Here is a 13,188-nt window from a genome sequence, read left to right on the forward strand (position 1 = left end):
TACTTACTCAAGGAAGGAGACCAAATTCGGAGACAATATTCCAGGTGTGGTCTCACCAACACCTTATATAGTTGTAACACCACTTCTTTACTTTAATAATCCAACCATTTTGCAATAACTACCAAGATTCCATTTGCCTTTCTTATTATATGCTGTACCTGCATACCCACTTTCTCCGATTCATGCAAAAAAGATGCCCAATTCCCTCTGCATTCATGCACTTTGAAACTGCTTCCTGACCTCGCACCTAACCACATTAAACTCCTTCAGCCAGATTCTGCCCCATTCTCCTAGCCTATCAAAATCCACCTGTAAGCTTTTTATCTCCTCATCACAGCCTACTTTCCCACCTATTTTAGTATCATGCTCCCTCCAGTTTTGTTCTTCTAGTCAATGACATCAGGTTTGAGTCTCCCAACATTCCTACCCAACTTTTCATCTCCTTGCTTTACCACCTGAGCTCTTGGTCTACAGTTTAGTAATATCCAATAAAATGATACACTGTTCCACCCATCAAAGCCAGAGTGATGTCGACTATAAATGACCTTACCTCTCACAGTACCCAATGCCCTTCCATGCTCTATTGACTCCCACCTTAATTTGACAAGTTCCATTCCTTCTCAACAATTGTGCCTTTTGCATCCCAGCATGCAGCTTCCATTGTCCACAATTGACTTCCCCAACTTCTTGATCCGGAGCAAAGTGAGAAAATTTGGCCTTTATTGGTGATTTAATTACCTCAATGGTGACCTAATTGATTTTTATTGAAAAGTAAAAGTGCTTCCAAAACACTGCCCTGTTCACTGCCTGCATATTTGCATATGGGTATCATTATGTCAGGACTGGACCTGATATTGAAATCCTGATTTAAAGAAGATCATCTGATTGGGGAGTCTAAAATTCTATCCAGTGTGTATATCTATTATGGGTGGCATTTAAGTTAACTGTTTTTAAGGCTAAATTATGTTACTAATGTTAGTTTTCCATTTTGGCACAAAAATGAATGGTTTCACCTATTGCTTGAGAAGATCAGATGTTAAGTTTGAGTAATAAGCACATCTACAGTATCTATTTAGGTACCGTATTGTCATTACTTGTACTAACACATGTTTTAATACTTCATGTAACATTGCAGAGGTCACATAACATCTGAACAAATGTGACAAAACGTGGCTTTTCACTTTCTTCCAAGTGCAGTTCCTTCTGAACAACTTGACAATAGTTTCTAAGCAAAAAATGAACTGATGAATTTTTGGCTTCCTGTAATAAATTCTTTTCATCTGCTTCTTGTCCTTTGCATTATTCTGTTCCTCACGAACATTTCAGACTTCACAGTTGAGTGATCAGAGTTTGATATTTGAAAAGCATTAGAAGGTTATTTCTGCAGGTCTATGTGCCTATTTTTTGCATCTACTAATGAGTGTGCATTTTCAGGAATCCCTAATTTCTGAAACTATCTTGGCAGTTGGAATTTTTGTTGATAGAAATTGAAGAAATGTACACTTTCTCAACTAAATATTACCCTAACCATTAACTAATTTCCAAGAAAATACTAACATTCAACGTATTTTTTCAATACAATATTTACAAATGACAAATAAAGATAACCAGTGGAAGTAGGGAAAATTCAATGACTGGAAGTATAATTACTGACGTGAGAGAATAAAAATATGTTTACAGGGGATATTGAATGTTAACAGGTCAATACTTTGCCTTTTTAATTTTAATTAAGAGATATTTATTTATGCTTTGAATGATAATACTTTGATTCATCCTTTACCAAAGGCAGACATGACATTTTTTTTAATATTAATGGAATATGTTACTATAATTTATTTGATTGAAAAGCACATTAAATGTGGTTTGAGCAAACCTTAAAAACATTCCGAATAGCTTCCTTTTCTACTGCACGGTTTCAAGTTTCTGTTGAGGCTGATCTTTATTGCCCCCTGGCGTACAGAGCCAGATTGCCATCCATAAACCATTCTCAAACATGATCAGTATTTCTCAGGATCTTGAAAATTCTGAATGTGGATTACATTATGTACAACCCCTTAAATTAAAATCATAATTTAACCAAGATTTAAAGGATATCTCTGTAAATGATCAGGGCACATTATAAATTCCAAAAATGTCTCTAGTTCTGTTTTATTAATTGTTTCTTTTTGTTAAAAGCTTACATTTAATTTCATTTTTATTTTTGAATTACTTATTATCAAAGGACATATAATTTGTAGATGTAAAAATTAGTAACTAGCAAATTCTGTTAAAAGTCATTTCAATCTAATTTCAAATCTCTCAGGTTGAGTTTGTGAAACAGCTAATAGAAATTCTCTCTTGTAGTAACCAGCCTATTGTGTGGGATTACACGCAGTATAATCATTGAGGTAAATATTCAACACTACGCTATTGTTAAAATTTCATAAAATTTAAATAAGCATACATCAATGGCATATATTTATCTTAAAACAATTTGGAATGCATTATCCACTGGATGGCATCACTTCAAGAACAGATTTTCAAAAACTATTTGAGGGTTAAATCCTCTAATCAAATAATGGATTTAAAATTATGCTCATACAAGTATCCACTTCATCATTCAGTTTGCTGTTGGATTTGAATGTGTACATTGCATTTAAAACTGAACAAAATTAATAACTAAACTTATAATATTAACTTATTTAATTAACTTCCTTTAAAAAACAATGCATTAAATAATTACTGCATCAGCATTAACTTCTCTGGTCATAGAGGTAATTTGATTTTATTGTAGAATTTCCATCGCAGACTCTAAATTTTCCCCATTGTATATTTCCAATTACGTACTTATTTGATGTTACTCAATTGCCTTGGCAAATATAACCACACTGCCTATATAAAGAGACTTACTCTACTGTGTTTCAACACGTTACCAAAAACATCAAGAGCTCAAGAGGAAGTAGGAGGGAAATTTAAAAAATGGTCAGCAAGATGTTACTCAAAGTGTTGTCAGTCGTTGTTCTATATCTGGTATTTGCACAGGTAAGAAATCTGCAATGGATTTAATTTATGTATTCTGCCATTTGTTTTAGAATGCGAATACAATTCTGATAAACGTGAAACTAGATTTTAACTTCAGATGGAAGAAATAGTGTTAAAGGGATGAATTAAGTTGATTTACAATTTTTACTCTGTAGTGGATTTCTGATGTCTATTTTATTTGTTTTTACAGCTCAACATCATCTGCTTAACCACAGTCGTTGTCAGTGCATCCAGACAATAAACCAGTTACACCCTTCGATGAAAATCAGTAATGTTAAAATCTTATTGAAACAGAGTTTTTGTGAGAATGTGGAAATCATGTAAGTTATCCCGAAATTATTTTTCCATAAAACCTATTCGGGATGAAAAAAAGTTCATTAATTATGCTTTTTCCTTACTTTACAGTGTCACCTTGCAGAGTGGTAGAAGAAGGTGTTTGAACCCTGAATCTGAAATTGGAAAGAATATTATTAATTTTATGGAAAGGTAAATACAATATTTACTATCTCACTTAATTTTTTTTTAAAGCTTCTCACATAATTTTCTTATGAAATATTGCTTTATGTAAGCACTTATTTTTTAAAGTTTTCATAGCATAACTATTGGAGGAGCACAATTATTTTTCGGAAAGGCTATAAAAGTTTATCTTCTTTCTGACTTTCCCATATAAACAGAGTTTAATGAAAGTTATATATTCTACATTTGTGCCAATAACAAAAGTGGCAATCAATTCACTACCATTTATTTGTACAGCTTAAAAACAAAATCAGAACAGACATTCTAAAACATACTTGTAGATGAGCCAATATTTTGTCCATCAACACCTCTGAAGTATTTTTTTCCAAGTGACAGGTGCTAATAAGTTGTCCAATAAATACTTTTGGGTTCAAAGGTTAAAATTAAAATAACAAAATGTGCCTTTAGACGGCTAGAAGTTAAATCCATGCTACAACTTTTCTGTATTGCTTGCATACTTACAATAAAGTATTTTCTCCGCAGCATGAAGAAAACTACAAAAAAGAACTGATTTTATGAAGTGAACAAGGTTGAACGCGGAACAGAACAGCATCTCAAAAAATTAACTGGATGAACCACTATTTCTATTGTGTAAAGATTACAAACATTGGTGATATTTTACAAGGATTTACAGTTTTTAAGCTAATGAAATACAATCTACAATTTTGATCTTGGGATTGTAAATTTCAGAATTCATAAAGAAAGCTATCTGCAATACCTTATCTAGGAATAGGTTGTTCTAAATAAGTTTATTAATTAGACAACAAATTAATTCTGCTGATATTTTCTGATAAAATAAGCTATCTTAGTTGGTTGTTAATGAAATTATTAGTTGTTAAAGCAAGCTAGCATCAATTCGTTGTCAAAATTCCCATACTGTTATTTACTTGTTTGTCACAAGGGGGCCTTTATGATTGTTTCTGACATAGACGTTGTCAACTTGCCATTAATTAAATCATTATATTTAGTTAAATCATTATATTAAATTAAATCATATTCATGGAAAATAAAAGAAAATATATTTGTCGTAACTTTTGAGAAAAAAACTATGATAAATGCTATATAACTGCAGATATGTGTTTTAAAATTCAGTAACTGCATTGCTTGCATGAATGAATTTAATTTGCAATCAGTCAGTGATCAGTGTTTGTATTGAATGATGAGTACAATACTGAAATTATATTTTTATATTGCAAATGTGGTATTGCTAATGTGTTCACCTATTAAATGTTTATCACAAAGAGACATATTTTAATTTATAGTCATTTTTAGAGTTAAACCAATTACAATAAATAGAATGCCCATTTCAAATGAAGGTGGAAATTCCTAAATAAATAAAAAGGGCTGGAAATTTGAAAGTCAAGATCTCATGTTTTTAAATCATGAGTTAGTATAGACAGTTGGTGCCTAGTTGAGCCCTCTTCAAAAAGGATAGGTGATCTTAGTAGAGATATTGTTGCTAGACTATTAATCCAGAGATCCAGGTAATGTTCTGGGGACCTTGCTTTGAAACCCATCATAGTGGGATTTGATAGTGGAGTTTGAATTCGAAAAAAATCTGCAATTACGGGTATAATGGCTTCTGGGAAAAAAAAAATTTGGTTCATTAATATCATTTAGGGCATCCTTACGTGGTCTGGTCTAAGTGTGACTCCAGACCCACAGCAATGTGGTTGACTCTTAACTGCCCTCTGAAATGATCTAGCAAGCCAGTCAGTTGTAACAATCAACCAGACTGATGTGGATGAGTCCAGTATGTCATGTATGTGGTTCCTTCACCCCATCCAGCTCCAAAATCTGGAGGAAAAAAATATTAAACTGGACCACCTTGCATGACCCTAGACATTGGAAACAACAATGGCCAAGAGAGCCTGTTAACCCTGTAAAGTCTTCCTTACTAACACTGAAAATTGCCAAAATTGGGGTAGTTTTCTCAGATGAGTCAAACAAAGGGCATTTCGCATGCTTGCCTACATTGCTCAGACATTTGAGAATAGGAGTTGAGATGTTATGTTTAGGTTGTACTGGAGTACGGTGTGCAGTTCTGGTCTCCCTGTTATAGGAAGGATATTATTAAGCTGGACAGGGTTCAGAAGAGATTTATCAGGATGTTCCCAGAAATGGAGGGTTTGAGTTATATGGAGAGGCTAGATAGGCTGGGACTATTTTCACTGGAGTGTAGGAGGTTGAGAGATCATCTTACAGAATTTGATAAAATCATGAGGGGCAAAGATAAGGTGGGAGGTTTCAAGACAAGGAGGTATATTTTTAAGGTGAGAAGAGAAAGATTTAAAAAAGACATGAAGGGCAATTTTTTAATACAGAGAGTGGTTCATGTGTAGAGTGAACTTGCAGAGGAAGTGGTGGATGTGTGCAATTACAATGTTTAAAAGACATTTGGATAAGTACATGAATAAGAAATGTTTGGAGGGATATGGGCCAAGTGCAGGCAGGTGAGACTAGTTTCATTTGGGAATATGGTCAGCATGGACTGGTTGAACTGAAGGGTTTGTTTCCATATTGTTTGACTCTATGACTATAACAACCTGACATAGTTACACTCACACAACCATACCTCACAGACAATGCCCCAGATACCACTGTCAACATCCCTGGCTATGTCCTGTCCCAGGAATCCTCAACATTGACTCTGAACACCATGATGACACACAGCATCATGTCAAGGAAATCTCCTGCTGATTACCACATACCATGTATCGGTGCTCCCCCATGCTGAACAACATTTAGCAAGGGCACATAACGTACTCTGGGTGGGGCATTTAAATATCCACCACTAAGCGTGGCTCAGCAGTTAGCAGTACTGATCAAGCTGGTCGAGTCTTAAAGGACATAGCTGCTAGACTGGGTCTGCGACAGGTGGAGGGGGAACCAACAAGAGGAAAAAATCTGCTTGACCTCATTCTTGTCAGTCTGGCTGCAACAGATGCATCTGTCCATGCCAATAACAGAAAGAGTGAGCACCACACAATTTTTTTTGGACATGAAGTCTTACCCGCACATTGATAATAACTTGCATCATGTTGTGGCACTATCGCTCTATTAAATGGGACAGACTTCAAACACATCTAGCAATTTCAGGCATCCAATTTTGGGCATCATGAGGTGCTGTGAACCACCAACAGCAGCAGACTCACACTTCAGTACAATCTGCAACCAGCATATCCCCGGCTAAACCATTACCATCAAGCCAGGGGTTCAACCCAGGTTCAATGAAGAATACAGGAGGGTAGACCAGGAGCAGCACCAGGCATACCTAAAAATGAAGTGTCAACCTGGTGAAGCTACTAAACATATACTATGTATTGCCTGGCTGCAAATGCTATAAATGCCACCTCTAGGTGACGGAAAAGACACGCAAATGGGAAGAAAACCTCCACATAATTATGAAGCAATGCAAAGCAGCAGCCAATCTCCACAGTAGTGTTGCTGGAAGTCTACTAGAAATTTCTGCCATAAATGTGATTTAGGACTTGGAGTGGGATGCTGAGACTGGGGCTATGAAACAGGAGCTTTCCTGGTCGCAAATGCTCTTGGCCACGTGCTTCCACATTACAAATTAATCCGACTAATAGATGTGAGGCACAAGCAATGTTTTGAGGGCTGTAACTATTCACTCCAGCTGCCATTGTAGCAACTTTCAAGGTCCCACATACTGGCCAATGTCCTGAAACCGCTCACTTCACACCTTCAACCATAAAACATTCAGACCATTGTCTTATATGCAACACTGTCTCTCTTGTGTACCACGGGAGTTGGCCATGGAGGGAAGAAGTCTTTGATATTGCTGCCACAGGTACAATTTGCTACTGTACATGTACCAAAAGACTCAAGCAACAGATGTCTGAATCAAGGTAATGATGTTTAATGTCCATGTTGAGGCATCCCACTGGCCTCCTTGTCAGGGGCCTCCATGTTCCAATGTTTGGGGTGTGCTTTCAAATGTTATTTTGTGTTTGTTGCAGCTGCTGAACAATCATATGACTGAGCAGCTGCTTTGTTTCTGATAATGCCCAAGTAGGTTATTGTCCCCAGTTGTCCTAGACACAGAAGCTATTGTCTTTCCTGTGGTTGCTGCACTAAGGTGCTGCTATATGAATTGGTGAGGAACACATCCAACTGCAAGCTTGGGACCAGTATAAACTTTAAATCTGCCTCCTACTGCACAGCTTTCCACTAAAATGTGCCCTTATGATGCCGTGAAGATGCAGGACAGCCACAGTCACTTGTTGTCCATGGAATAGCATACAGATGAGAGAGGAGCAGTGCTCTACACACTGTATAAAGGTGACAGGCAGATCATCATGTCATGATGTCCAGCATATCTGCACTACAACACGTTCTTCCACTGGGGTCCATGTGGACCATAGGATGGCCTTCCACATCAGGTTTCCATACAGGTCAGGTCTGGAGGTTTGTACTGGTACTGTGCAAATCACATGCTTCTTGATTGTAGGAATCTCCGATCCAGACAACTGGAGGATGTACTGAGGCTATGGGATAGATGATGATCTGTAAGCGCCATTGCATTGTGTCGAGTAGACGGTACGTTCTTCAGAAAGTACAGCATCCTACAGCGCAGCACTGTTGGCCAAAGTAAGACAGGCAGGACTCCTTTGTGAATCTTGTTCAATGGAACTGAGCTGCGTGAAGTCATCTCTCACTGACTGTAAGTGTTTTGATGCTGCTGAGGCCAGCATCCCCCTTATAGTCGCAACACCAACTGCATTTTAATAGTGCTGTTTAAAAAGTTAAGGTTACAAATGCATGGAAGCCCTCACGACTTCTGATGCTCCCCCATTCAATTGTGATCAGGTTTCATGTTGGTATGGGCATTATGGAAAGGATAGCTATTGGACAGGTAGAGTTAGAACATTGTGTGACACTAAGGACAGCTGGCTTCATGACCTTCATTCTCGTAGCTGCAGCTAAAATAACATTTGCTCACACAAGTGATGATTAGAAACGAACATATATTTGCAATACTATATTTGCAATGAAGTGTCACTAGTGCCATGTAAGTGCCCTCAGAAAGGTTTACTTCTTCCTTTCCTTCCCACAATGTCTAGGTACCATCCTGTGATAAAGCAAGCCTGGCCCGTAGCAAAGTCCTGGTGGGCATTGGAATTTTGGGTGAGTAACACTGTGGTTATATGTAGCTGAAGGATCCAGACATGAGTGTTTCCTGCAGCTTCACCCTCCTCGACCTGAACTTCCATTGAGTTGAGGCTGGCAGGTCGGGTGGAGGGGGAGGACCCAGTAACCTCTGGAGTGTCCTGAGAAGAATCTTCTGAGGGGCCTGTTTGTGGTTTCTGCTCTGGCTGGGTGCCTACTGGCACTGCCGTCTCTTCCTGTGAAGAAGGGCACCTGGAGTGGAGTTAAGGTCCCTCACCCCCCTGTTGCCTGGTCTCCTGCAGTTCTCTAGTGCAAAGGTCTGGGGGGTTTCTTCCTCTACCAGCTGTGAGTTGCGGCACTGATATACTCAGTACAATGTGCACCCAACCACTGTAACTACCAAACCAATTGAGGTGTCGGAATCTGAGCTGGTGGAGGGTGCACGATACAGCACTGTCCGTATTTCTTCTAAAGGATCTGTGGCCTTTCCTCAAAGGCGGAGGAGTCAATGATATCTTGAGTGGCCAATCTCTTCAGGGCAGAGTCTGTATAGATACCACTAGTACCTGCAGGAGACCAAAGTGGGAATGGGTTGTGAAACAGGGACACAAGTTTGATGTGTTAAGAATGCATTCGCAGTGGCAGTAATTTGTACCTTGATAACCTTGATAATTTGTAACTTGATAACCAATCTTTCTTGGTTTCTGGAACATGGAGATCCCAGCATCACCACATGAGCGGTCTTTATCCTCTCCCACTAAGGCAAGGGTCTTTTCCTCTTGGGAGTTGTGGAGACTGATGTTGGACACGCCATCAGCTGTCTTGGCCCCCTCTGCCCTAAGTTTTCTCCTGGAATGAGACAAAGGGAGGGATTGGCTGAGATGAAAGTGGCTGGCACAGCTGTTAGTGCTAGTGCAGTTGGGAGAAAGGTAGAGAGGTGCCTCAAGGGAGTACACAGTGCAGAGGACATACAGGTGTATGCAGTCTGGGGCACTTGGGGAGAGGGTGGGTGATGAGAGCGAGTGGGGAAGATGTTGTAGCAATAGTGAGAATGGTAGAGCATGAAACTTGCTGGAAGGAGGATGCAGTAGCAGAGCAAAGATGGTGGCACTTATCCTAGTGAAGTGCAGATGTCATTAGCTTTCTAGTGGCATTGCTGTGCATTCTTCTGGACCAAGGACACCTCACTGACCCAGATGGCAGCTTCAGACCAGGCTCGCAAGGTTGGGTGCTGTAGCCTCTGCTGGCAGCCCTGAGGAAAGAGGACAGCCACACCAGCAACCACACCCCACCACCCCCCTAACCCCGCCTCCCTGGGCAACACCCTGTTCACCAGGACATCAAGTCCCTGTTGGTAAAGAATGGTGCCAACTTCTGTTTCTCAGCCCTCTCTGGGGCAGATCTTCACACCCAGTAACCTTGATACGCTGCTCCTCGTTAATAGAGCTTGACCTGGCACACAGCTATGTTTTAAATATTGTGCGGGCACGGGAAATCCCAGGAGGTCCTGGCAGTGGTGAGTACTTCCACTACTCGTGAGCGCATGATAGCATGTGCCAGGCACCATAAAGGTGTGGTGCAGAGATATTGAGGTGAGCTGGGGAGAATTGTGTAAGAAAACTCTTTAGGCCTCAAAGAAGGAATGCCTCCATGAAAACACCAAAATTGGCAATCATCCATGTTTTGGTAACATTTAACCATATATCATCATTTCTTTATCATCTCTAAGTCAAAAACCTGGAAATTCCTCCCCAACAGTACAATATGACCCTGGGTGAATTTCAGCAGTTCCAGAAGGCAGCTTACCATCACCTACTCAAGGGCAATTAGGGATGGACAATAAATACTGGTCTAGCCAGCAAACATAAAAATCCTATGAACAAGTGAAAAAAAAACTCTAACTTCCAGATGATGCTAAATTTAGGGGTACAGTTAATACAAGACCATGTAGAGAAGTGTAAGATAGTATTTCGAGGTAGGGAGTATAAATATTCCATGTTGAAAATGAATGTTAATGGGGAAAAGAAGCAGAGGGAAGTTGTCGTTCGGTATACAAATTACTACCTATAACAGTGCAGCCTAATAAAGCCAACAAAAGGAGGATAACATTTAAATGCAAACAAGTTATGTTAAATTAGAATAGAATCACAGAGAATTACAGCACAGAAGGAGACATTCAGCTCACCGTATCTTTGCCAGCTGAATGCATAAATGCCCCATTCTCATCCCACTTCCAGCACCTAGTCCACAGCCTTGCAGGTTAGAACACTTCGGATACAGATACTGCTGTACTCAGCTCTCATGTGAAAAAAATTAGAGAAAAAGTCAGGGGTAATGTTGCCTATGCCCTCAGGGTATAAAGGTTTTCCCCTTGTGCCCCCTGCAGTCTTCCTGATCACTTTAGATCTGAGCAATCAGTGATTGGCCTTTCTGTAAGGGGATAAAGGTTTTCCCTGTCCACTCTAGCCAAACCCTTCGTTATTTTGCACACCCGATTTTGTTATTAAACATTGGCATAAATATTGACACATTCATAATCAAGACACCTTTGAATAGGACAAATACTTCTGTCAATCCTCAGTGTTGGTATATAGGAAGCGTAGAAGTTAATTTGCTAGCCCCCACAAATGTTGATGTGATAAATGACCATATTTGGTTACATTGATTGAGGGGTAAGTATTGGCTAGGATAGCTTAATACCTGTTATGGAAGATACTAACAAAAGTAGAGATGGGCAATAAATGCTGACCCAGTCAGTATAGCAGATTTAACATGACAGAATTCAAAAAGATATAATGGCATACATATCCAAAGTGTGATACAAATGAGAGGGAGGAAAACACTGATCATCAAGTCCCACTTGAGTTGCACCATTATTTAAAAGTGCTTTGATTTAATACCTGAAATGGTCAATTGTTGACCTTTCAGTACTGCTATCCGGAATGAAAGAGACTTTCAGTAGACCTCTTAAATGAACTTAAAATTTAATCCATTCACTATAAAACAAACCCATTTCTAAAAACAGCGGCAAAACTGGTTAACAACTAATCTATAATCTGAAAATAGATCTATATACCTTTTTAATCCCGATTCAAACACACTCACATAACACTAAAGACAGCACTGCTTTCCCAAGATGATATTTAAAATTTTCAGAAGAAAAAGCATCTTTGTTGGCCTATGCTCAAAAAATCAAGATAGAATTTGATGAAGCCTCACAGTCCACTGGGTTTCTCGCTAATGAAGTTGAATTGTTGACATGAAAAATATTTCAGACAAATTCTGATGAAGAGTCACTGAACTTGAAACGTTAAGTTTGCTTTCTTCCCAAGGATGCTGCTAGACTTGCTGAGTTTCACCCAGCAATTTCTGCTTTTATTTCAGACAAGATGGAAATCAGGCCGGTTGCAAGTGTCTGGAAAGCAGTCAAAGATCAGTTTTTTTTACGATTTAGAAGATAGTCATGATGCTGAAACTCCATTAGGTTTGCAAAAACTTTAACAACTAAGAGAGAATTTCAGAAAAGAGAGAGCCTTGCCTTTACTGCACAGTTTCTTTCTGATTCCCCAAGTTTTTGAAATAGAAAGCACGGTCAGAAAGGATATCTAGAAATTACCAGCAGAGGGCCCCATAGTTTCTCCCAATCAGGGTTCTTCAGCAATTAAACACAATAAACCCCATCTCTCATCTCCCCACAAGCTTTGATTGGCTATTTTTCCAAACACTCTTAACTTTCTGTGATGACCAGATGGCTAATAGCCCATATCATTCCTTGATAAAACTCTGTTTAATCCAAAAAGTGTCCAAAAAGTTAAACTTCTTCCTGTTACTTTTTGTTTGCTTGTCATTCTTCTAAATTCCAATGAAGACAAGCCCAACCTACTCATGTACTTCTTCATTAGCCAAGAACAATCTAGTGAACCTTCTCTGGACTGCCTTCAATGCCAGTATATCTTTCCTTAGATAACAGGCCCTAAACTGTTAACAGTATTCCAGCTGTGGTCTGACTAATGCCTTTATACTTTTAGCCAAACCTTCCTACTTATACACTTGGTTCTGAGGAAGGGTCACTGGACCCGAAACGTTAACTCTGTTTTCTCCTCCACAGATGCTGACAGATCTGCTGAGCTTTTCCAGCGACTTTGTTTTTGTTTTTCTTCCTACTTATATATCCCATTCCCTTTGAAATAAAGGCCAATGTTCCATTTGCCTTCCCTATTACCCATTGAATTTATATGCTAGTTTTTTGTGATTTATAGATAAGGACTCCCAAATCCCTCTGTTCTGTAGCTTTCTGTAGTCTTTCTCCATTTAAATAATAGTCAGATCTTCTATTCTTCCTGTTAAGTGCATAATTATACATTTTTTCGCATTATATTCTATCTGCTGAGGTTTTGCCCACTGGCTTAAGCTGTATATATCCCTCTGCAGACTCTTTAATGTCATCCACACCACTTGGCTTCCCACAAATTTTTATGTCATCTGCAAATTTGGCTAAAATGCATTCACTTTCCTTAT

General features: G+C 38.9%; 1 protein-coding gene across 1 annotated transcript; it reads left to right on the plus strand.

Annotated features, from left to right (window-relative positions):
* Window positions 1–2,912: 2,912 nt before the first annotated feature.
* LOC109912050 (C-X-C motif chemokine 10-like) lies at window positions 2,913–4,782 on the plus strand. Its single transcript, XM_048604003.1, has 4 exons — window positions 2,913–3,021; window positions 3,211–3,341; window positions 3,427–3,507; window positions 4,021–4,782. Exons 1-4 carry the CDS (start codon window positions 2,959–2,961, stop codon window positions 4,046–4,048), a joined length of 303 nt encoding a protein of 100 aa, XP_048459960.1. The 5' UTR covers window positions 2,913–2,958; the 3' UTR covers window positions 4,049–4,782.
* The last annotated feature ends 8,406 nt before the right edge of the window (window positions 4,783–13,188 follow it).

The sequence above is a fragment of the Rhincodon typus genome, chromosome 12 (genome assembly GCF_021869965.1).
Source record: "Rhincodon typus isolate 14 chromosome 12, sRhiTyp1.1, whole genome shotgun sequence".
NCBI classification, from domain to species: Eukaryota; Metazoa; Chordata; class Chondrichthyes; order Orectolobiformes; family Rhincodontidae; genus Rhincodon; species Rhincodon typus.